The sequence below is a fragment of the Fusarium venenatum genome (assembly GCF_020744135.1).
Source record: "Fusarium venenatum strain MPI-CAGE-CH-0201 chromosome Unknown EDB82scaffold_1, whole genome shotgun sequence".
NCBI lineage: Eukaryota > Fungi > Ascomycota > Sordariomycetes > Hypocreales > Nectriaceae > Fusarium > Fusarium venenatum.
Window position 1 is genome coordinate 9576625 of NW_027072129.1, and position 22096 is coordinate 9598720.

General features: G+C 49.6%; 9 protein-coding genes across 9 annotated transcripts; 3 read left to right on the plus strand and 6 right to left on the minus strand.

Moving 5' to 3' along the window:
• Positions 1-60: 60 nt before the first annotated feature.
• EDB82DRAFT_101186 (autophagy protein Apg6-domain-containing protein) lies at positions 61-2202 on the minus strand. The gene is made up of 3 exons (XM_025737442.2): positions 1993-2202; positions 1656-1926; positions 61-1605 (listed from the first exon to the last, which is right to left on the minus strand). The coding sequence occupies exons 2-3, from the start codon at positions 1738-1740 to the stop codon at positions 218-220; spliced, it is 1473 nt and encodes a 490-aa protein (XP_025588074.1). The 5' UTR covers positions 1741-1926; positions 1993-2202; the 3' UTR covers positions 61-217.
• Positions 1868-5454, plus strand: EDB82DRAFT_491825 (uncharacterized protein). The gene is made up of 2 exons (XM_025737431.2): positions 1868-1926; positions 1993-5454. Exon 2 carries the CDS (start codon positions 2350-2352, stop codon positions 5380-5382), a length of 3033 nt encoding a protein of 1010 aa, XP_025588073.1. The 5' UTR covers positions 1868-1926; positions 1993-2349; the 3' UTR covers positions 5383-5454.
• Positions 5455-6000: 546 nt separating this feature from the next.
• Positions 6001-7304, minus strand: EDB82DRAFT_425031 (casein kinase II, alpha chain; the record flags this gene model as incomplete). Its single annotated transcript, XM_025737420.2, has 6 exons — positions 6001-6114; positions 6169-6588; positions 6641-6835; positions 6896-7074; positions 7133-7174; positions 7232-7304. The coding sequence occupies 6 exons, from the start codon at positions 7302-7304 to the stop codon at positions 6001-6003; spliced, it is 1023 nt and encodes a 340-aa protein (XP_025588072.2).
• A 1255-nt stretch (positions 7305-8559) lies between these two features.
• On the minus strand, positions 8560-9139 carry EDB82DRAFT_521889 (uncharacterized protein; the record flags this gene model as incomplete). The annotated part of the gene is made up of 2 exons (XM_025737409.1): positions 8560-9030; positions 9080-9139. 2 exons carry the CDS (start codon positions 9137-9139, stop codon positions 8560-8562), a joined length of 531 nt encoding a protein of 176 aa, XP_025588071.1.
• A 283-nt stretch (positions 9140-9422) lies between these two features.
• Positions 9423-10003, minus strand: EDB82DRAFT_521890 (uncharacterized protein; the record flags this gene model as incomplete). The annotated part of the gene is made up of 3 exons (XM_025737398.1): positions 9423-9478; positions 9533-9656; positions 9707-10003. The coding sequence occupies 3 exons, from the start codon at positions 10001-10003 to the stop codon at positions 9423-9425; spliced, it is 477 nt and encodes a 158-aa protein (XP_025588070.1).
• A 332-nt stretch (positions 10004-10335) lies between these two features.
• Positions 10336-12132, plus strand: EDB82DRAFT_101415 (UV radiation resistance protein and autophagy-related subunit 14-domain-containing protein). The gene is made up of 2 exons (XM_025737387.2): positions 10336-11157; positions 11206-12132. The coding sequence occupies exons 1-2, from the start codon at positions 10581-10583 to the stop codon at positions 12000-12002; spliced, it is 1374 nt and encodes a 457-aa protein (XP_025588069.1). The 5' UTR covers positions 10336-10580; the 3' UTR covers positions 12003-12132.
• Positions 12133-14288: 2156 nt separating this feature from the next.
• On the minus strand, positions 14289-15084 carry EDB82DRAFT_491843 (uncharacterized protein; the record flags this gene model as incomplete). Its single annotated transcript, XM_065608395.1, has 1 exon — positions 14289-15084. A coding segment is annotated over exon 1 (547 nt), but the record flags the coding sequence as incomplete, so codon positions are not given.
• A 600-nt stretch (positions 15085-15684) lies between these two features.
• On the minus strand, positions 15685-20607 carry EDB82DRAFT_491845 (uncharacterized protein). Its single transcript, XM_065608396.1, has 2 exons — positions 16617-20607; positions 15685-16551 (listed from the first exon to the last, which is right to left on the minus strand). The coding sequence occupies exons 1-2, from the start codon at positions 20110-20112 to the stop codon at positions 15899-15901; spliced, it is 4149 nt and encodes a 1382-aa protein (XP_065465907.1). The 5' UTR covers positions 20113-20607; the 3' UTR covers positions 15685-15898.
• A 300-nt stretch (positions 20608-20907) lies between these two features.
• EDB82DRAFT_521894 (40S ribosomal protein uS17) lies at positions 20908-21683 on the plus strand (the record flags this gene model as incomplete). The annotated part of the gene is made up of 4 exons (XM_025737353.2): positions 20908-20913; positions 20997-21150; positions 21313-21551; positions 21615-21683. The coding sequence occupies 4 exons, from the start codon at positions 20908-20910 to the stop codon at positions 21681-21683; spliced, it is 468 nt and encodes a 155-aa protein (XP_025588066.2).
• Positions 21684-22096: the final 413 nt, after the last annotated feature.

A 22096-nucleotide genomic window follows, 5' to 3' on the forward strand; every position in this document is an offset into this window, starting at 1 on the left:
AACCTCAGAACGAATCATGATTGAAACAAATTCCATCTCATTGCTATTCATGATGTCAGATCCTTCTATACGACATGGCGAGGAGGCTCCCACTCCTCCATTGTCATGTCGAAACGCCATTCGCATGCCTGAACTCCGTAACAATTCATCAACTCGAACAATTAAATCACACACCGCAAGTCTATTACCAGGGAGGAAACCTTTTCTTTTTCTCCTTCTATCCCCTGTATTGACTGCCCCCATTTCGTGCGTTGGACGTCACATTACTGGCGTGAGCAAGCAGAAACTTACAGCATGTCAACGTCAGCTTGCACGCCTTAGTCCAACCATCATCTTGAGCGATGCCGAGTTTGATGCTCACGTCCCCTATTTTGTCACCATCGATCTTGTATGGCAAACTAAGCGGCGTGCCAGTAGCGTCAGTTTGCCTATGCACAAACGCACCCAGCTGTCGCACAAGCTCCAGGAAGCCCACCATGGCATTGTCAAAACGTCGATGCATAAAAGTAAGCCCAAGGGGCATGTCCCCGGAGCTGTACAACTCAAGGATATGCGTTTTAGGAGGTATACTAGCAGTACGACTGCCAAGTCTGCTCGATGAAGGGCTCGGAACTTCATATCGAACAATCCTGGACGTGCTGCCCATGGGCTGTGGGTCATAGCCATCAAACCTGTATGCCAACTTGTCCGCGACCGTTACCAGTAATAGCAAAGCATGCCCCCAAGCCGCATTGATCTCGGGCCAATCCACAGGTTTGTTTGATAGGCGTCCGAGTCGAAGACCATTGATCGTGGCAAAACTCCCGTCATGACTGATACAAAAGGTATCGTTATACACATTGGATCGCTGTAGTTTCTCTAGGAGTTGTGAATCGTTGCTGTACTTGGCGTTGATGCTGTCCCTTTCAGCCTGAAAATCGGCCATTCTGGTAGCAAAATCGTTTCGTTCTCTCCAGAACTTTTCTTCCTCTTTGTCCAGCTGCCGCGACTCCTCTTCAAGGAGTACAAGCTCCTCGTCTAGTGAAGTCTTCTCTAACTCTAGCTTCTTAAGTTCTTCCATGGCTGCAACCCTGTCTCGCTCGGCCTTTCGTAGGGCTTCCTCCTGGATCTTCATATCTTCCTCGCTTGGTTTGTTCGCTTTTGCTTCTTTCAGATGCTTAGCATAAGAGTCCCTTTCGCGTGAAGCAATCTCGAGCTTCTTTTGCAAGCCTTCAACAAGCATTTCAGTGCATTCGACACATATCGGATGATCGATATCAGACCGGGCCGATAGTATGTCGAAAAGGCGGCTGATCCTGTCCATTTCGTTTCCCATAGGCGCATCAGGGTTATCTGCATTGCTTTTGCTGGAGCTGGCGCGACGCAGGACTGTTGGTGTTGTAGGAGGGTCTGATGACGGGTTTGGTCGAGCCATTTGCGATTCGGATAGTAGTACGAAGGACATTGACGAGTCGCGAGGGTGACTTCCATGATTGCGCTTGAACGTCGGCGGTCCTGCATTGCGTGATACCATGTCATATAATGACTTCCGCGGTTGATCCTGTGGTTGCGCGAGCGGTGGGTTTGGTACAGACGATTTCTTGAGGGTTTGCGGGGATGCAGAAGCTGCAACACGAGTTAGAAAGAGAGCACAAGACATGATGCGGGTAACGTACCAACAAGAACATCATAAGCAGCTGGGTTGAGATCCTCAAGGGAACCGTCCAGCCGGAGAGGCTGACGGCATTTTTGGCAGTTCATGTTCCGCTTAAGAGATGCGCATAATCTGAATGGTGAAGCCAACTTGTTGCGCCCTTGGAAGCGATAGGAAGTGGAGGTATCGGAGCGTTGAAGCTGGAAAGTATACAAAGTAAAGTTGGATTAAGGTCGGCCTTAGCGGTGACGTTGTAAAGCTATAGCAGCTGCAGTACGCTACTGTATAAGACTCTTTGTGCATGTGATCAGCATTTTGAGAAATGACCGTCGCGATACCTGATAAAGAGAAATATTTACTAGAGTGAACATGATATGGGATTCGTAACAGTGTATCCAATCGCTTTTAAATTAAAATTTCTTATATATCGATTTTATAAAATCATTAGCAACATGGAATATCTCATGTAACTTGTAGGTCGATTTGACCCCACCAGATGACCGCTAAAAGGGAAAGCACTTTACGCGATGCACGGCCCTCACTCGCGTCGACTCTGCTGTTGCTCCTCCAACCATTCATCATTTTCCAAATAATGTAAGGGACGACTCCATGCGCCCCATGAGCTCATTATACAATTATATGCCTGCGCAGATAACCGACGACTTGTATTATACGGCTACAAAGAATACAATTGTATATGAAGGACTGTTGTAACAATGGAGCCGCCTAAAAAGAAGAGACGGCATGGCCCTTCGCCTTCAAAGGACGTCCAAGATGAAGACGATGATGACGAGCTTGCTTCGCATCCGCAAGAGATCAAAATCCGACGAGATCCGGATATTCAGTTTGCACTGAAGCGGGCAAACGCTAATCAAAAACTCCATGCCACCATGGCCCACATCATCGAAAAGTACAGTCGCGACTTTGAAGGCATTGGAGACGAAATCGACATGGCAACAGGAGAGATCGTGGTGAACAATGGCCACTTGCGCAATATGCGTGATGAGGGCGACGTCGAAGGTCTTTGGGTGGAAGGCGAAAGCAACATTGATGTAGACGAAGGAATCCTACTTGAAGATCTCACCGACGAATATTCTGACATCGAAGGACAAGCCAATAAAATCCGTGGTTCTCAACCCGAAAATGAGATTAGCCAGGTATCAAGGATAAAAGAAAACGACACAGAGGCATATCCGCAAGATCAGAATGTCGGTATTGATGGAGCGTCTAATAATGTTTCAAGTACCGCCAGCAGTCAGAATGAAGCGCCACAAGACAAGAGTACAGCGCTACATTATGAGCTGCCTCACGACAATCCTCGACTAGGTTCTCCATCCTTTGGGTCTATGCCTCCATCGGCTTTTGGACCATGGGGAATGATGCCTGGATTTCCCATGCAAGCTTGGGGCCGCGACGATATCCCCCCTTACTTCAATATGCTACCAAGCATGCCTGGGCTATGGTTTACAGGGGGCAGATATGAGACGGCCAGTAATAGCGGGCAAGCTTCTATATGGGGTCGCAACTGGACAAGGAAAACTAAACGAGCTGGTTCCATGAAGGGCTCCTTCAAAAGGACGTCTGACAAACAACATAGCGACGCCGCGGCGGGCATCGGTGCAGAGGCCCCGGATAACGATCATGGATCTGAAACCGAGATAACGGGAGGAAGCCCGAACAGACAGGAAGCTCTGTTATCTGATCGAACCATCAACACAAGTGATGGGGAGGATGGTTTTTTATGCTCAGGAACCTCGGATTCGACGCCTATCGTACAGTCGATCCCGGTTCCATCAAGCGACAAGGCTCTTTCTAAGGATCCCACTTTACGTGATCCTCCCCACAAGATTCTTGAAGAGATCAACGGGAACGCTGTCAAATGGTCACGGCAATTCGATGAGAAGGATGACTCTTACCGGAGACGCTCTGGCCGGGCACGAAAGCAGACAGTGTATATGGGCAAGATATCTTGGGACGACGCACGGGAGTTGAAAAAAACGAGGAAGAGCTTTACGGTACGAGTGCGGAGGGCTGATCCGTCTCTACGGGAAGAGTTTCAATCTGTCGATCTCAGTGATAAGGAAACTGAGGGAGAGGTTTCTTTACTTCCTGAACAGACAGAAATAGGCTCGACATCGACAGATGAGCCAGGAACAAAGGTAGCTTGCCAAAAACCGGCTGTTCCAGACTCTCAAGGCGCGGCGACTCCATCTAATAGCAGCGCTCCTCAAAGATCACAATCCAAAAACGCCAAGGAGCCAAACCCTTTCACTCAAAGTATGATTCCGACAACGGAGCTTTCAGACGATGAGGCACCACTCGCTCTTTCGAGAATCAGAGTTGCCAGGTGGCAAAACACAGTTCCAATGGCAGTCTCTCCTGTATCTGGCGTGCCAACTGGGCATCGCGAACGCTCTGCGGAGCCCATTGATGCTACGAGTGCTCCACCGAAGAACAACAACTCACAATCCCCTGAAGCTAAAATCATAGTTTGCATGGTAGATCACACCATGCAGCCGTCCAAACGGAAGCATGGAAGACCAAAAGGCTCAACTTCTTCAGCGAAAGCAACGCCCTCTAAATCTTCCATTCCAGTACGAATCGAAGAGGTCAAATCTACATCACCCACAGCTATCATTGCTTCGACAACTGGTGACCTCCCTCAATCCATAAAGCGAAAAAGGGGAAGGCCAAGGAAATCGGTTGTGGCTTCCACTATTCAAGATGAAACATATGACCCCGCGAAAGAGGTCGCCCATGCTGATGACGAGGTCACTGAGAACGATCAGCAAAGGCCGGGTGATGGAATCCTAGACGACGAGGTTTCGAAGACGTCGCCTCATCTGTCCCATGAACTTCGATGGCTCCTCAAAACCAAGCCCAAAAACTCTGCTCCTGATAAAACATGTGACACATTTTTATTCAAGTTTGTCCGACCTCAAAAGACGAAGGAGACATTTCAGCAAGCCAAAGGTGATAAGCCAAAGCTGCAGGACGTTGCACAGGAAGGGAAAGAAGTTCCTAAAGATATAGAGGATAATCTACAGGAACAGACCATACTTCAGGAGCCACAGGAACTGATACAAGAAGCCGACACTATCATGGGAGACGTCCCGCAAACCCGCGAAGACTCTAAATCTATCCAAGATTACCAACCATTACCCGCCAGTCCTTCTTCCCTTCCTCACGATGACGGGACTTTTGATGGCATCGAACCACCAGAAGGTGATGAGCCTGTCGAAAATGACAGTCCTACACTTCATATGGTCACTGACGATGAAGCTGTCGAGAGTGAAGAATCTCTTCCCCCCTTACCACAGGATGCCCCTATTCAAGAAGCTTCGACGCCACGGAAACTGAAAGACACGAGGAGCTCTTTTATAGAACCGCCATCAAGTTCACAGAAACCCCACACACCCCGCCACAGACATATCCACACAAATCGGGCTCCATCTTCACGCCGCTCCCTTCTCTCCTTTGTGTCAGATTCGGATTCAGATACAGAAGGTTCCCGGGATGAGCTGACTCGAAGAGTCAAATCCCATTCAAAGTCGGCAAGCGTTCGCCCATCATCAAAGAAGATGAGACCTGCTACTCTGACCAGAGAAGTTCATAGGACGCCCAGTAAGAGACGTGTTCATGAGGTCTCCGGTCCCGGCGGCGCGGTAAAGACGCCTGGCGGCACAATAAGAACATGTGGTGTGGATGGATATCACTGCGGCCGAGACTATTGCTTCACTTGCATTTGAACGACAGCGGCATTACACAGGAGTATTGACGGCGGATTGGGCATATAGAGGGCATCAGCACATAAGCATAGATTATATATAGCCAACGAGCATAGCGCTTTGATCTTATTGATTACTACGCTAGTAGAAACAATGACCCAAAAAGTAACATAATAACATCCGAAGCTAGCTAGAAAAAGCACGGTGTGTTGGTGATTAGATTACCCGTGATACCAATGTGCTATAACCCCCAGAACCTGGAACGCCTAAACCACATTGTCACATTCCACATCACCCTCGAATCCATTTCTGAGACCAGGGCTGGTTACGCGAGCTTCCCCTCTCACCGAACCAATCAATTCATGCGTTTGTCCAAGATCTTGAGGTATCATCACATGGCCGAATTTCTCAACGGAGTCGTCCAAGGATCCCCCGGACTAGGATCAGCGACATAAGGGGATGGGAATGGATTGATTCGACTAAAGATTCTCTCCCTAATATGGGGATCCTATCAGGTGGCGAAGACCGACAAAAGGGTGAATTGAAATCTGCCGGTCAAGGGTATCATGGATGAGGGGGATGCCGCGAGATGAACAGTCGTGGATGATGAGTGTCGGGAAACAACGACTTGAGGTACTCTCAAGACTTGTTAGCAGCGCCGTTGGCAGCTGCAAGGTGCTGCTTGAAGACCTCAGGATCCCGAACTGGGTTGAAGTAGGGGTGGGCCTGGGCCTCCTTGGCAGTAAGACGTTCCTGTTTTGCAGTTAGATTTTATCGAGACTCCAAATTAGGATCTTGTAAACAAACCTGGTGGTCATATCGCAATAGCTTGTCGAGGAAATCGATAGCCTCATTAGAGACAAATCGCTGGTTCTCTGAAGTAACAAAGCTGTGCCAGGGCTTCTTCTGGAATCTGCCTAGAATATCGTCGTACTGCGCATCCAACTCAATCCCGTACTTGTCGATGTAGTCGAAAAGGTCATCGGTGCCGAGAACCTTGGCGATTTTAACAAGTTGATCGGAGTTGCTGTTACCGTGGAAGAAAGGCTCTTTGCGGAAGATCATGGAGGCAAACATGGCTCCAAGGCTCCACATATCAAGGCTGTAATCGTACTCCTGGAAATCGACCAACAACTCAGGGCCCTTGAAATAACGAGAGGCGACACGAACATTGTATTCGGTACCAGGGTGATAAAATTCGGCCAGACCCCAATCAATCAGACGAAGCTGCAGACTGTCAGTAAGATGGCAACCAGACGATTGACCTTGGGCGACCAACCTTTCGGTTCTCATGATCAATCATAACGTTATGAGGCTTAACATCGCGATGCATAATTCCCTTGCTGTGGCAGAAATCGAGGGCCTTCAGGAGCTCAAAGATGTAGAATCGGACATCAATATCATTGAACTTGGGGTACAAGCTTCGGAAATCGGTGTTGTTGACATGCTCGAAAATCAGAGACGGTGTCTTACTCTGTGTACAGTTATGGTCAGTTGGAACGTCGAAAAGGCTAAGAGCGGGAAAAGCACGAACCTGCGAGTCGCGAACAACATCAAGCAAGGCAACAACATTGGGGCCGCCAGCCAGGTTCTGAAGAATCTTGATCTCTCTCTTAATCTTCTTCTTCTTGACAGGCTTCAGAACCTTAACAACACACTTCTGGTAGTTGACTACGTTGATACCCTCAAAGACTTCAGAGTACTTTCCACGGCCTGCAAAGGACACAAAATTGTTAATGACTCAACGAGAATTCCACAATAGTCAACATACCAATCTTTCGGACGACCTCGTAGTTTTCCAGAACACCCCAGCCTGCAAACGTTGGTCAGCTACGTTGTCGGTGAAGCTCTCACGTGGGAGAGGGCATACTGATATTAACACTATCGTAGTCCCAGTAACTGCGGGGCATGCTCTGGTTGACATCGGCGTAGACACGCGCCATGATGGGCAAGAGAGCGAGGGCGTCGCAAGGGGCAGCGCTGATGATTCAAAGAGGGGTTTTTGCGAATGGCGATGATGGTAGGGGGTATTTGGTGCAATAGAGATGCTGGTAGAAGAGTTGAGGTGCCGCTGTTTGTCTGGGCGAACCCAAGGTCGGAGGCTGAAGATGAAGAGGCTGGACCTGATTTGACTTGGGTTTGCAAAATCAAGGTGGGATGGCATTTCGAGTCGGGTCCAGCCCAGAACTACCCCGTTGTTTTGGTAGGCGGGCTAGTCCGTGATTGGTTTCAACGCTTATCGGCTATTCCGCGATAAGGTATCGAATGGCACGAGCACCCTGAATTCAATCACAAGGCAAGAGCTTGGTCTGTGGACCCAGTCTCAACTGCTTGTTTTTAGTTTGGCTTTGTCTCAATTGAATGCAGTATCACAACAAAAGGCATGGTGACACATTGGCGTGAATGAGATCGGGAGAATGTTAATGAATGTAGTCAAAGGGGCGTCCAATTAAGCTATGCATGGATGAGTATCTAGGTTGGTGTATCTATGGTTCTGAAATATATGGAGTAATAACAACCACCTGCAAGCAGAAGGTATATACTTGAACTAGCCTGGGGCTGAAGGTTGAATTCATTACATTATACTTATCAGAATCTATCCTCTAAGCAAGTTGAATGGGCTATAACACCGATACGGCATTTCAACATATATCTGGTCTTCTACCATTCTACTATGAAGGAATCAAAAAGTGGAATCGCCAGTAGCTAACAACGTTGTGATAGGTTCAAATTACTCATTACTTAATGACCATACTATGCGGTCACATCGGGCAGGGATCTATCCCAGTTCAGTTCAAACCCTACAGTCAAAGGTAAGCCGTATGAACAGATATGGCTTTGCAATTGATAACCAGAAAAAAGTTCCATGTTTCAGAGAGAAGATTAATTGCTCGACATGTCGGGCCTGCAAAGGTGTCAGCATCAGCTTTCGCCGATGCCTCCTACATCCCCAGTCCCGATCCGACTAAGGATGACGATACAAGGGTTTTCATCATAATAAGAAATGCTCGAAGTAATAGAAAGTACTTACAAGTTATGATGCATGACGAATCATAATACATGTTTCCATTGATCAGGCTTGTCTCGAGTCCATTCGAGGCATCGCGTTGTAACACGACATCGTACACCCAGACCAGCTGAGCTGCCTTGGGTGGTGAAATAGGTTTAGCGGATGATGGCACATAATGTGCCGCGGGCTCAGTCATACTCAAGCGAGTCCAGGCCCTTGTCAACAATATCCCATGTTCGTTTTCGAAGGTCGGGTTTCGGTTCGGGACGTTTAGCTGCCTTCTTCTTCTTTCGCTTCTTATTGCTGTGGAAGGATGTTGGCAACATGTTTATGGTTTGCTTGGGAGTGGCGATGTCGTCACTCGGGACTGCAGGCTCGCCCGTTATCATGTCCGCCTTTCTCTTGAGCTGTTCGGCCTTCTCTTTCTCTTTGCGTAGAGCTTCGAGTTCGGAGTGTCGGAATATTTCGATTTGCTCGTCCGTCAAAGTTCTTTTTACGCCATCCGGATAATAGCCTAAGCCATCATCTTCTTCATCCCAAGCATCACTAGTGGCGTCATCTTGAGTGTGATCTTGGCTTGGTGTCTCAATGAAGTCGGACCCAAAGGAAGCGAGGGCTACTTGTGAGAAGTGGGCTTCGTGGAAAGCAAAAAGGTCATCCTAGAGCAGTCAGTACAGTGCCGCATAGACAAGGTTGAAGGAGGCATACATGAGAGACACTTGGTATACCACACATACCTATTGCCTTTGCATCTTTGGGTTGTGGCATGTCGAGATTTTTTTCTGGCGCGATGTCAAGATTTGAAATAAGATTTGCGATTTGGCGAGATTGAGGAGACGCGACAGCTGGAGCTGTAGTTACGTCACGTGTTGTTATATGGTGAGCCGTGCAGCTGGAACAAGACGGAAAGAAATAAAGGCCAAATAAGACCTTTGATAAGGATGTGTAGTTGGAATACAATGCCAAAACTTTTGGTTTGGATGCTCGGGCAAAATATGCCTTTTAGGAATGCGACTCGATCAAAAAACCACAAGCCTGCAGAGTGCAAAGCTCACAGGGATTTGAGAAGAGCTAACGCATTCTCAAAGGCTCTCACAACTTGGTCGTCTACGAAAAGGTCAGTTTGTTCAATAAGAGTAGCGTTTAGCAGGATAAGCTTACAGTGCTGTTGTTTTCGTTCCATTTTGTCTTCTGCAAGATTCACAAAGCGTCTTCGAGTTTGTAGGCGCTTTGCTGCCCGTTCATCATCATGTGCTGATGCTGCTGCTGTCCAGACTTTGAAATACTATAAGCGCATTAGCTTTGTCGCAGGTTGTAAGATACTTAAAATGTTACTTTTGCAAGAGCATCTGCCTCTTTTAAAATCTCACGCTCTTGGTCGTCGGCCTCGCGCAAAGCGTTCTCATAACGCGCTTCGAATTCATCCCAGTCGAACGGCTCAAGAAGGCCTGGTGTGTCTGGCGAGTCACTGTTGCTGACTTGTCGATCTATCTGAGGCTCGGGTGTCCTACTGTTGACATACGGGGATCTTTGCATGTTGCTCATGTTGGCTTCCTGAGAGTTGGAAATCTTCAATCTGCCTTTGCTTTGATGATCCTCGCCGTATTCTTGCGGTGGAAGTGGTGAATCCATGTTAGATAGACACGTCGCGCTGGATCGCCAGGGTTATTTGTCGGCCAAGCAACAGGGGTCGTGCGCTGCATGTAAGTGAGCACTTGAATGTTCACTTTAGCGGTTGTCGTTAAAGGATAACAGTCGTGAGTTACTCGATATCTCAATCTCTTGACGTATGAGACGACGGGGGGGCACTTTTCTTTTTGAGGAAAATTAGATGTCGTTCAAAATATTGAGAGGCGTAACAAGCAGACCAACCATCTTGTACCTGCCGATCAACAATGAAAGACATGAAGGAGCGGGCCTAGGAGTGGATGCTCCTGCATGATTTTGTTAACGATGGAAGGTGCCTGGAAGTGTGGCTTACGTTCATGCGCCACAGTTCTCGTCGCTCACCTCGTGACTTGATCTTCACTCGACACTTACAGTCATCTGCCTTTCGTTCACCTTGCAAACAAATAAACAACTTGACCGTATAAACATGCTCACCTTCTCTTCCTATTCGATCCCGGAAGGCTGAACATAGCCACTCTGATCGTCCCCAGTACCATATAAAAACAACCACCTCATACCAAGTGGCGATAACACAGCCAATATGGATTGCGATATCTGTCATCGCAGCCATGACGCCAAGCGTCTCCCATTTCTTTGCACCGTGGATGCGAGAGGGGCACTTTACGACGGTCGTCTTGAGAACGTGATGGCTCTTATCGAAAATGAAGATCTCCAGAAACAAATCAACGATCTTCTAGATGAGACAAACGCCCCTACCAAGGACCGCAAGGATGCCTTACAAGCGCAGCAACGGACAGCAGAAGATAGGACCACTCAGATTCTGGCCGCTGCTGATAAACTCAGAAATGATATCAAAGCTGCTAAAGAAGAGATTCAGGCTCGAAGAGCCGCCCTTTCACGACGCAAGTCCGATATCGCTGCAGTATCTGATGGACTTATTGAGCGCAGGGTGAAACGGCAGAAGTCGGTCGAAAAGGAAACCAGCATGCACAAGTATCGCTGGACTAAGTGTGCAGACGAACTGGCTCGCACCCGCTCTTTCCTCTGCATAGAAGCAGCTCAACTATATGGACTAAAGCGGATTAAAGAAGGGTCGCCTAGTAAATACGAGTATTACCTGGGTGGAATCCCAGTCGTCGATTTGACCGCAATGAATTGTGAGTTGCGCCATCTCTTCTTAAAAGTGGTTTGCTAACACCGTCCAGCATCAACGCCAGAGATGATATCTACGTCGCTCAGTCACATTTGCCAGATCTTGATACTTGTATCACATTACCTTTCCATTCGGCTTCCTGCTGCCATCACTCTCCCCCATCGCGACTATCCCCGACCAACTATTTTTAACTTGCCTGCCTCTTACAGACCTGGAGATCCAATATTTCCCAGCCAGACTTCTGTGGCGTCCCCATCTAACACAATAGACACAGAGTCTCAACGTGTCTCTCGGCCAAGGCCTCTTTTCATAGACAAGCCACTGTCTCAACTAGCCAAGGAAGATCCCGCCACGTTCTCTTATTTCATCGAGGGCGTGACTTTGCTTGCTTATAATATTGCTTGGGCTTGCAATACACAAGGTGTGTTGATCGGCGACAAGGCTCTTTTCGAGGATATGAGCAATATGGGTCGCAACCTGTACAATCTTCTCATCAATCACCAATCTACCGAGAAAGACCCAGAAACACTCAAAAACGAAGTCGATGGTCAAAGTAGCCGTTTTGGGCAGTACTCGCATGGTACAACTTTTTACCATCTCGGTGGAGCAGAAGGCACTGAGTTCAGCAAAAACTTTAAGCTTCCTAGCCCAATGAAGCTTGCAGACAAACTCAAGAAGAAGCTGCTCAGCGAAGCGCCCACCCCTGACTGGGAAGTTTTAGATGATGACGCATGGAAGGTTGAAGAGGAGCTGGCAGATGGGAGCCAGGTTAACAAGAACCTATTGACAGGAGACAAGAGCTCCCCACGTCGAGGGACAAGCGGCTGGATGAGGGTCAAGAATAGATGAGTGTGCAATGTATATATATATTGCTCTTGTTCAGCTGGTGATTACAGAATCATTACTTTCGTGGGCCTTGAATCTCACGCCATGAAGTCCTTGTCAAATCATATACATGTACAGTCTCAAACTCCTTCACTGTCAAACAAATCATCGTATCGTAATAGACATGATTAAGCCAGTTTTCTTTTATAGTATTCCATCGCGTCTTTCTCCGAAAGTATTCTCGTCAGCGAACTTTCGCTTCTTGGTCATGGTGACGGGCTGTTTATTCCTCGTCCTCGGTCGTTCTGCCTGCGACCAGGTCTCGTAGGTGGCTTGGGATGCCTGGTACGATCTTGGGCCCATCCTTCTTTTGATTTGAGCCGGGCGTGCCGAAGGTTACTTCGGCAGCCGCTTTCACGCTGCCATCTTTGATCTGTGGCATTGGCGATGGTGTCGTTGGTTGGCTGGGAGTGCCTTGTCGATGAGGTGTGTTGGGGGAGGGGTGAACCGGTGTAGCTGGTTTCTTGCTTTGGTGAAATAGGTTCGGCTTTTTGCTTCTTCGAGCTTCCTGTTGCGCTTTGATCTGTGCCTGCTTCTTCTTCTCGAAGGCGGCTTTCTGCTCAGGAGTTATAGTAGTAGAAGGGGAGCTGCCGCTGGTATGGGCGCTGGTGGTTGTGTGTTGGTTATTTGGTTGCCGCCTGGAAGCATGAGTCCCCCCATCAAGATGAGGGCAACCGTCTGCTGTTGGTTCTTTGTGTTGCTTGAGGCCGCGGACTTGGGCGAAGCATTTGTGGGAGTGGGCGTGGTGGGAGGGGACGAAGGATGGATGGGAACATGTTGAGCCCGTTTGGGCTCAGGGGCCATTTGCTCGGTGGACGGGGGCCGAGCCCTCTTGGACTGAGATTCAACTTCCTTGGTGGTTGTAGATGGAGTGGGCGTGGGTTGAGTAGGAGGTTGGCTGGGATTGTGTCGGGATCCCTGAGCCCTTGGTACCAAGATCCTCCGTGGGCGAATCTCTTCAACGGGTGCTTGAGGGCCCATGCCAACCTCTTCCTCGTCCCTCGCGTCCTCCATCTCGGTGTCGAACGCTGCCTCCATTTCCATTTCGAGGTCTTCCTGTTCCTGCTGGGACATGCCATAGTCTGCTGGAACGGTCTGCCGGGAGGCCTCGAAATGGAAGATGGAGGCCTGCGGTGGTGGAGGTCGGTGGAACTCTGGAAGGGGGAGTTGCGGAACGGAGAGAGCTTGGGTAGGCGCGACGACATGGTCAATGACCATCCGTGATGGATCGTCACAGAACTCATCCTCGCCGAGGAGAGCTGCCAACGCCTCCCATGAGGCCTCCTGGATCATCCGCTCCTGCTCCTCCTCCGTCAGAGGTTCCATAGCGGCCTCCTCCATCTCGCAGTTGACGGCCTGCGACGAAGTCAGTACCTCTACCTCACCTTCGCCTTGCTCTTCCATCTCCACATCCTCGGCTTGGCGATTATCGATCGCCATCTCATCCCAAACCTGCTCACCCACCTCATCGACATTGTTCAGCAGAGCATCGATGGCGGCATCAAGTTCGGTGGGGTCCCAGGAGGGAGAGATGCAAGTAGTGGGTTGGAAGAGCCCCTGGTGAAGGCTTTCCTCCCGGCCGTCCTCACTTCCATTCGCCGCTGTGAAAAGGAGTTCTTCGGGGATGTCGGGGATCCATGGAATCTCGTGGCCGAAGGAAGTGGCAGAACCGGCGGCCTGCTCGGGCGATGGCGGCTGTTGTGTGGGTTCAAGTCCCGCCGGTTCTGCAAAAGGAACGATGGCTTGGGGAGGGGGCTCTTCTTCAGAGGGGAAGAGGATACAACACCAACGACGCCAGGAGATGGGAGAGAGGGCAGAGGGCTGATGGCCTCGACAACCTCTTGCCGAGGAGACACTACGCTAGGCGCAGGCTCTCAAACAGGAGGCTTCTCTCTGCCAGGTGTAATGGCGGTGGTGGTGGGTGAAGAAACTGGCTTCTTCGGTGTCGTCTCGTGAGGGGAGGGGGCAGAAGGAGATGGTGGAGAGGAGCTAGTGGGAGCTGGCTCAGACAGTTCGACTTGCGTCAGAACAGGGGACTCGGCCAAGTCAGACTGAACGCCGGGAGAAGGGGGGATCTCGGCAATCGGACTGACCGGCGTCTTCATCACCCTGTCGTCAGTAAAGTCGGTCGGGTCCGACTGAGTGCTCTGGTCCACTGGCACGACCTCATAGCGCCGAGCCAAGAATTGCTTCTTGCTCAGGCCCTTCTCTTCGGCCAGCAGCTCAGTCTCTTGCCAGTGAGTTAGAGCTGACTGGCGTCTGAAGATGGGCTGTGGTCGCCTCCTGCTGATAGCTTTCCATATGGCGGTGTCGTTCTCATCTGCGAGCTTCTGCATCAGCAAAGAGGCCTGCTCCAATCTCCTCTGCTCCGCTGCAACCCCCTCTTCTTCCTGCCGTCGGGCATTTCTCTCTTCTTGATCCTCCTGCACCAACTACTTTATCCAGGCTTCTGCACCGGATTCGCCGAGGTCTGAATCCCAGTCCCTCCCAGCAAAGGGAGCAGGGAAAAGAGTCTCGGCGTCGAAGTTGGAGTCGGCTTGAATACGAAGAGAAATGAAAGTTTCCCCAACGATTCGCACCAACTGGCTCACCATGAAAGCGGCACTGGGAGCCCATGAAACAATGTTTGGTATGGAGAGGATGGCCCAGGTCTTGACAGAATATTCCACCATGGGGTTGCCAATACCCCCATAGGTGTGGCAGTCTTCTGCCCAGATGAGTCGCAAGAGGATCATGGGGATGATGGTGATTGTAGAGAGGATGGCCATGGGCAAGGTGGCCATACACTCGCCGTGCATCCCCGCGAAGAAGAGAAATAACGGCAACGTCGTGAACCGTGTGAGGTAGATTAACGCCTCGATCAAAACGAAAAAGACGTTGTGGTACTGTTGGTCGAAGCAGTTCCCCATGTTGAATGGGGAATCCCACTCACAGTTGTCCTCGAGTGGGAGCCACAACCATGAAGGAAGGTCTGTAGTCTGCATGGTGTCGGTTTGTGTGGTCTCTGCGGGTGTCACTGTTAGCTTTTCCGCAACGTCACATTATAGTATATACAAAGGCGAGATTAATATGAAGAGGAAAGTGCATATATGAAATATCGGGATAATAAGGAGAGACTCACTGGTATCGCGGTGTGAGGCTGTTGGTTCTTCAAGTGTGATACTTGGGAATGACTCTGTCATTGCTTGGAGGATGCTTGGGAAATGCTTGGGGAATGGTTTGGGAATGTTTGGGGGAAACTGAAGAAGAAAGAGAAAGCAAAGAGCGAAGAAGAAGATGATGATGATGAGGAGAGGCCAGCAGATTTGTTATGAATTAGAATCTTGGTTAACAGTGATTGACACTGGCGAGCACTGCACAATCACTTGCCTGACAGCTGGCAACGGCTGCCAGTACAATCATACTGAAAAACGACGTGCTTCTGTGGTCAATAGCATCAGGTCTATTCTAAATTAATTGTTGGCAAACATAACAATGTGCAAACGCCGAGGCTTGCAGTGTTCATCAATTGTTTGGCATGTTAGCATTCCATTGACATCTTTGAGGTTTGATCTACATACAAACAATGCGACGGGTGACAATCGTCTTTGTGTGCATAAACAAGAGGACGATATCAAAACATGGCTAGATTGATGGAAAGTGACAGTGAAATGAGAGACGTTTATATCGTTCTTGATCAGAATTAACCCCTTTATTAAGTATCACCAACAAAGTGATGCTGCAAGTCAATGCTGTTCGTAGTGCTATTGGCAAAGATAAAAACCACACCAAGGTATCTAATTCCAAACAACGCCAATGCATGGTTTCCATATACTCCTAGTCCCATCATCACTCATTATATCTGTTGTATCTAACTAAAGCTAGGCCTTGCGGCCCCTCGCAATTAATCGCCCCTGTAACTCTACCATCACACCACCCCACTGTTCTTCGCCAGCTCCAATAGCCTTGCCGATTCGTGTTGCAAGGAAATCGCCCACCTTGGGGACATTGAAGTGCTCCCCATACACTACCTTGGCCTCAGGTTTAAGAGTCATCTCAAGGCTGTGCCCATCTGTCTGAGTGTGGAGGTTCAACTTCACTTCCACACGACTCTCCAACGGCACAAGTAACAGGGATGTTGTAATCGATATACTTGAGTCGGAAGTCCTTTGTACTGTAGTGGGAAATGTGGCATTAAGTCGTTCGATTTGCGACGAAACGAAGTTCGCCTTATCCCAGGCAGCCTGGACACTCCTCAAAAGATGAGAAACCTCAGTGCGGTTATGCGGAAGCGCACGAGCGTAGTCGCGAATCGTTTGCAGAAAGAACTCCTTCTCCGCAGTCTTTGGGAGTGGGTTTTGTTCCCGGTTGACGGCGACATACCAGAGATCAATTGTTGAATTGGATCGGTGCTTTTGGAACGCTGTGATATCGAAAACAATTTCAATCTCACGCTTGTATGACATAGACAAAACGGTACCAGAGATGCCTGTCACTGTCCAGCCATGTTGCTTCTCGATGGCATCAACTCGAGCTACGCATTGAGTTAGTCATTATTTGTCAACGATTCCAAAAGAAAAAGAAAGGAAACAGACGCACCTTTGAGGCTGTTAACCTCCTTGCTCGTCCAGCCACGGCACTCTTCTCGGATCCTTTCAGACTCTGCGATATCGTCGATGCAATTCTGCTTCTGAACGACCAAGTCTTCAACCTCAACTTCCGAAGCTTGGAATTGCTCCCTCAGCTCTGCGATTCGCTTCTTCTTATACTCGACATCTTGGTCAAGAGAAGCCAGTTCGCCGCGGGCAGCTTCTAGGTCGGCAGGATCACAGTCGGCAAGCTCTCGAGCAACCTCTTCAAGATTATCACTCTCTTCCACGAGCGACTTGTGGCGCTCCACGATGGCAGGCAGAATAGAGTCAAGGAGACTTTTCTGCTTATCCAGAAGCTCATTATCGGCTTCCATGCCTTCGTCAATACCCACAAGACCTTGCTTCAGGCCCTCTTGTAGCTTCATTCGCCATTCGTACCACATAGCCTTGCTCAGAAGACGAGCGTGATTCTTGACGTTCATGAATTGTTTGTCCATCAAAGTCTTGACGTCGGGTGTGGCCGCCATATACTCCTTGAATAACTGAGGGTTATCCTCAAAAGTGTCGGTTTCGATCTCTTTGACAATCCTGCGACCCTCGGAGATATACTTCTTCAACTCACGACAAGAGTGCTGATATAGTTCGAGCATTGGCACTGTGCATGCACCAGCGACAACGCATCGCTCAAGCGAAAGATTCTCTTTACCTTCGTCGAGAAACCCATCTTCGAGGGTTCCGGGTGCTTGCGTGTGACGACGCTTTGTGGTCGTCAGTTCCATGAAGCGGATAGAGGTCATGTTCAGGAAATCCTGGAGATGAATCCTCTCTCCATCTGCTTCAACCTCTGCTTCGACTTCGTCCTCCATTTGCTCAGTACCCTTTACAGGCGTCTCATCGAAATTGACCTGATGGCCAGGTCGATCGTCTGCAACATCCTTGAACCTTCCCTGGTGCCTTGGCGTTGTTGCTGCGTCAGATTTTGCTGGTGAGGACAGCGTCGGTGTGGCGGTATTTGGTAGCAGGCTTTTTCGAAATGAAAGATTCGGCCTCCCGGTAGTTTCTTCTTTAGAGGGTGGCTGCTGGAGCCTGATGTTCTTTACGGGGCTCCCTTGGTGTCCTTTGAGTCTCTTTACGCCATAATTTTCTTCGGCCTCCTCCTCGTCATCAAGCTCATTCGGTCTCTTGCCCAGAAGGCCCTTGGCACTCCCGACATGAAGACTCTTGCGGCCTTTAAGCGGCTTACGTTTAGGGCTCAAGCTGTCGATCATCTCCCGCAAGTTAAGCGTGGCTTCGACGCCGTCAGCTTCCCGTTCAAGAATCCTCCTGCGGTTTTCATTTTCCTCTTCTTCCCGAGCTTCGCGGTCCATATCCTGCGTCATCTCTTTGGGGTCTTCAAACATAACACCGCGCTTTCCAGGCACAAAGTTGGTGGCCATGTCGCCAATCGAGCCCCGGCGGTCAAACAGCGCAGTGACTTGAGGTGACCCAAGTCCAGGTCGGTCTGCACCGAGTCCTGAGAATTGCCGTTGAGGTGTCAATGTGACCGTCGGAGTTCGGCTACCATTTCTAAAGTTATCTTGGAAGAGGCTTTTCTTGGGGGTGGGCTTGACAGGCGATGGCGTCCTAGAGTCGGCTCTGGCAGCTCTGGCAGATGAAGGTCGTTTTGGAGACGCAGAAAGAGAGTTACGCTGTCTGGAGCGAGGAGTAGCCATCCGTTCTGATACAACTGAGTCGAGCTGTGGCGTGGCTGGTTTGGCGGATGCCGGCGTCCTAACTTTGGCTGACTGTAGTGTTGGTGTTGTCTTCACAGGTGAGGGCGTCCTAGAGCTCCTAGAGGGGCGTTGTGGGGTTGGGATCTTTGGGTTGGCGGCACTTCGCAAAGCACTTGCTGAGGATCTTGAGGGCCGAGGACTTGGAGTTGTGGTTTGTTTCTCGCTTGCAGCAGGGGGTTGAAGATAATCGCTGACAGCACCTTTGCTTATAGCGGCCTCAATTGCTTCGTCTGGGTTGGCTGCGCTATCAGCTTCCTCTTCCATAACTCGCTTGCCCAGATCTCGTGAGCCACCTGTCACTTTATTGAGAATGCTCCCGATGGCGGCAGTCATGTCCATCCCCATGGTAGCATCGCCTTCTTCGTCCTCGATGTCTTCTGGATCATCAACATCCGGTTTTGAAAGTATTTGGCCGACCGCAAGTGTCATATCCATTGGGGCCTCATCGTCGTTCTCATCGTCAGGTTGGGGGACTGTGCTCCTTCGAGAAGCAGCGATGCTGTTTCTCTTGTTTTTCGCCAGGACCCCACCAATAACAGTAGTAAGCTCCATTGACATGTTCTCGTTACCGTCCGAATCGTCCTCTTCTTCTTCAATTGGCGCTGGACGTTGGATACCGCCAATTGCAGTTGTAAACTCCATAGTGGCTTCTTCCATTGGGGCATCATCTTCATCTTCTTCGTCATTAACAGGGGCGCTCGCGTTTTGAGGCTGGTTGACAATACCGCCAAATGCGCGTGTGACATCCATCGACATGTCCTCGTCTGGGTTGTGCTCTTGCGACTGACGTTGAAGAATGCCCCCCATCACACGAGTAACATCCATAGACATGTCTTCGTCTGTGTCATATTGTTGAGTTGGTTGGGGCTTGAGTATTCCGCCGACTGCACGTGTCATGTCCATGTCCATGTCCATGCTCATGTTTGTTTCTGTGGCATCCTGGATGCTTTGTTTCGGTTGAGGGCGAGACGGAGGTGGCAGATTTTCTTGGTCCTTGGCAGCGATGTTTTGCTTATTTGCATCTTTGCCCCACCCAAACGAGGGAATGAATTCTTCGTCCTCATCGAAATCGTCCTCGTCTTCGTCATCCTTGAGTCGTTGGTTACCAGCTCTTCGCGCAGCCAGCCTGAGCACTTCATCTAATGTAGATGACTCTCCTTCATCAGAATCGACTGACCGATCCGAGGCAGCTGTTGTTCCAGTGACATCGTCGATTGTCATCATCGTTCCGTCGTCAGACTCGCTGCTGTCATCATCGCCATCCTCCTCAACATCAGCAACCTCTTCGACCGCATCTGCAGGCTCGGAATCTGAACTATAGAGTATTGTCGCAGTGTCGTCATCAGATTCGTGAAAGTCGATTTGAGGAGGACCGGAGCTTCGTCGGGTTTTCTTATCTTCTTCTTCCCGTTCCCTTTGCTGTGCTGCGGCCGAGTTTCGTCTTGTCGAATCGGTCGACGTTGTTGAATCTTGATTGAATTCAACTTCGTGGAAGGTGTGTAGAGTTGCCTCGGCAGCGAAAGATACTCGGCGGTTGGCAAGCGATTTGCGACGAGCATCACGACGTTCCCGCTCCTCACGCTCTCGTGCTGCGGCTTGCTGTTCTTCTTCTGTCTTGATAGCAATCTTGGATCCGCTAAGAGTAGGGGTCGAAAACTCTTGTGTCGGCTCTCTGGAAGCATGAAAGTTCGACTGTCTTGGCTTTAAGGGGGGTATCTCGGGAATTGGCATTGTTGGTTTAAGAATTGAACGCGGGGCTTTCGTAGGGGCAGCAATGGACTGAGTTTATTAGTATATTGCATTTGATTAAATAATAGATAATAAGAATCATGTCTCACAGCGCGCCTGTTGCCGTTGGCTTTCATAAGTGCATCTAGGCCACCAGGACCCAAACTCTTGCTCCTCGACTTTTTGCGATTTGCAGCCAACGAACTCGTGATGTCGGTTATCGCATTATCTTTTCCAAAAGCTTTATTAACATCTGTATGCGCACCGATTGATCTGCGCGTGCGCCGCGTAGCGGGCAGGGTGGCATCACCGGGCGCCATGGTAGACGGTTATATTACTGTAACTTGTCTGATGCAAGTTCAACCCCAGCATGAAGCGCGATGGCGATAAACTGATAGTGGGCTGTTACTAGCAATGCGTTAACTTAGTACAACCACCCATTTCACGCGTTTGTTTACTTTGGGCTGGGCTGCCAGGGGGGAGGGGACTAGGGACCCACGTCGTCAAGTGCTGCTCATTTCTCCACTATAAAATTACCGCCAGAATTATCGCAGAACTGTCGCCGACTCACGTGAATACTCAGCCACCGTTTATCACGTGCATACGTGGCGCTCGGCTGTCCCGCACCGCCACTTTCCGGATTTTGCAAGCCCTAAGGAAGTTCACGAAAAGCTGACTTTCTGCCCTACTTCTCCATCAGCGAAAACTACTGTCCGCCTTAGCAGTCTCAACCTCGCCCTCCCAGCTCAACCTATACGCCATTTCCCCACGGTACCTGCCCGAGAAGGATAATTCAAGATGTCAGTCACAGCGAAACGAATACACGATGTCGAAAAAACGAATGAGTCGCTAACCTTTACATCAGGGCGACCGAGTTGACCGTCCAGTCGGAGCGTGCTTTCCAGAAGCAGCCTCACATCTTCCAGAACTCGAAGACCAAGACCAAGTCCACCCGACCGGGCAAGGGTGGCCGACGATGGTACAAGGACGTCGGTCTGGGTTTCCGAACCCCCAAGACCGCCATTGAGGGCAGCTACATTGGTACGTGCGATCAATTTTGAGTTTGGGAAAGGACGAAAAACGAAAACGAATATCGACATACGAAATCACGACATGGATGGGCGAGCATTGGGAAGGACAGGGGAATATTTGCAGGGAACAATATGCATTGAAGAGCGCATTACTAACATTTTGACATTGTAGACAAGAAGTGCCCCTTCACTGGTCTCGTCTCTATCCGTGGCCGTATCTTGACCGGTACCGTCGTTTCCACCAAGATGCACCGAACCATCATCATCCGCCGCGAGTACCTGCACTTCATCCCCAAGTACTCCCGATACGAGAAGCGACACAAGAACGTTGCCGCCCACGTTTCTCCCGCTTTCCGTGTCCAGGAGGGTGATCAGGTTACCGTTGGCCAGTGCCGACCTCTGAGCAAGACTGTATGTTTAGCCCGAACGATTCGGAACCATTGTGTGAGGAATAATTGCTAACATGAATTCAAGGTCCGCTTCAACGTCCTGCGCGTCCTGCCCCGAACCGGCAAGTCTGTTAAGAAGTTCTCCAAGTTTTAAGTTGGGACTATCCTACCTTCTGGCATTTTTTCGGCGTGATAAGCATCAGGGCAAATGGAAAGTTTCCCCTGAAGGGTCGGGCACCGGATGTTGCGTTGCAAATGGTTGTGCTATAGATGCAATCGCGAATAAAAAAAGGATTCACGAAGACAATTGTTTTGGGTTGATGGTTCAATCGGGCGTGATATGGCTAGGAAAAGGGTCGTCATGATCTCAAGATTACGTTCATACCTTTGACTATTCACCGACCAAAAAATGCCAGTGCCTTGTGAGGAGCTGATGATTTGACTTGTGAGATGCCGTTGCGTCTGTGATGAAGATCTCATTCATGATAGATAAAAACGGCTCGAGTCTTGGGACATGAGGTGTCAATTCACTTCAGAAAATAAAATAGCGACGACAACTTATGACCA

Coding starts and splice junctions, on each gene's coding strand:
- EDB82DRAFT_101415 (XM_025737387.2), top strand. CDS start 10,581: ATGGATTGCGATATCTGTCATCGCAGCCATGACGCCAAGCGTCTCCCA. Junction 11,158..11,205: donor CGATTTGACCGCAATGAATT/GTGAGTTGCGCC, acceptor AACACCGTCCAG/CATCAACGCCAGAGATGATA.
- EDB82DRAFT_491825 (XM_025737431.2), top strand. CDS start 2,350: ATGGAGCCGCCTAAAAAGAAGAGACGGCATGGCCCTTCGCCTTCAAAG.
- EDB82DRAFT_491845 (XM_065608396.1), bottom strand. CDS start 20,112: ATGCCAATTCCCGAGATACCCCCCTTAAAGCCAAGACAGTCGAACTTT. Junction 16,552..16,616: donor GGAGGTTAACAGCCTCAAAG/GTGCGTCTGTTT, acceptor CTCAATGCGTAG/CTCGAGTTGATGCCATCGAG.
- EDB82DRAFT_101186 (XM_025737442.2), bottom strand. CDS start 1,740: ATGAACTGCCAAAAATGCCGTCAGCCTCTCCGGCTGGACGGTTCCCTT. Junction 1,606..1,655: donor TGCTTATGATGTTCTTGTTG/GTACGTTACCCG, acceptor CTCGTGTTGCAG/CTTCTGCATCCCCGCAAACC.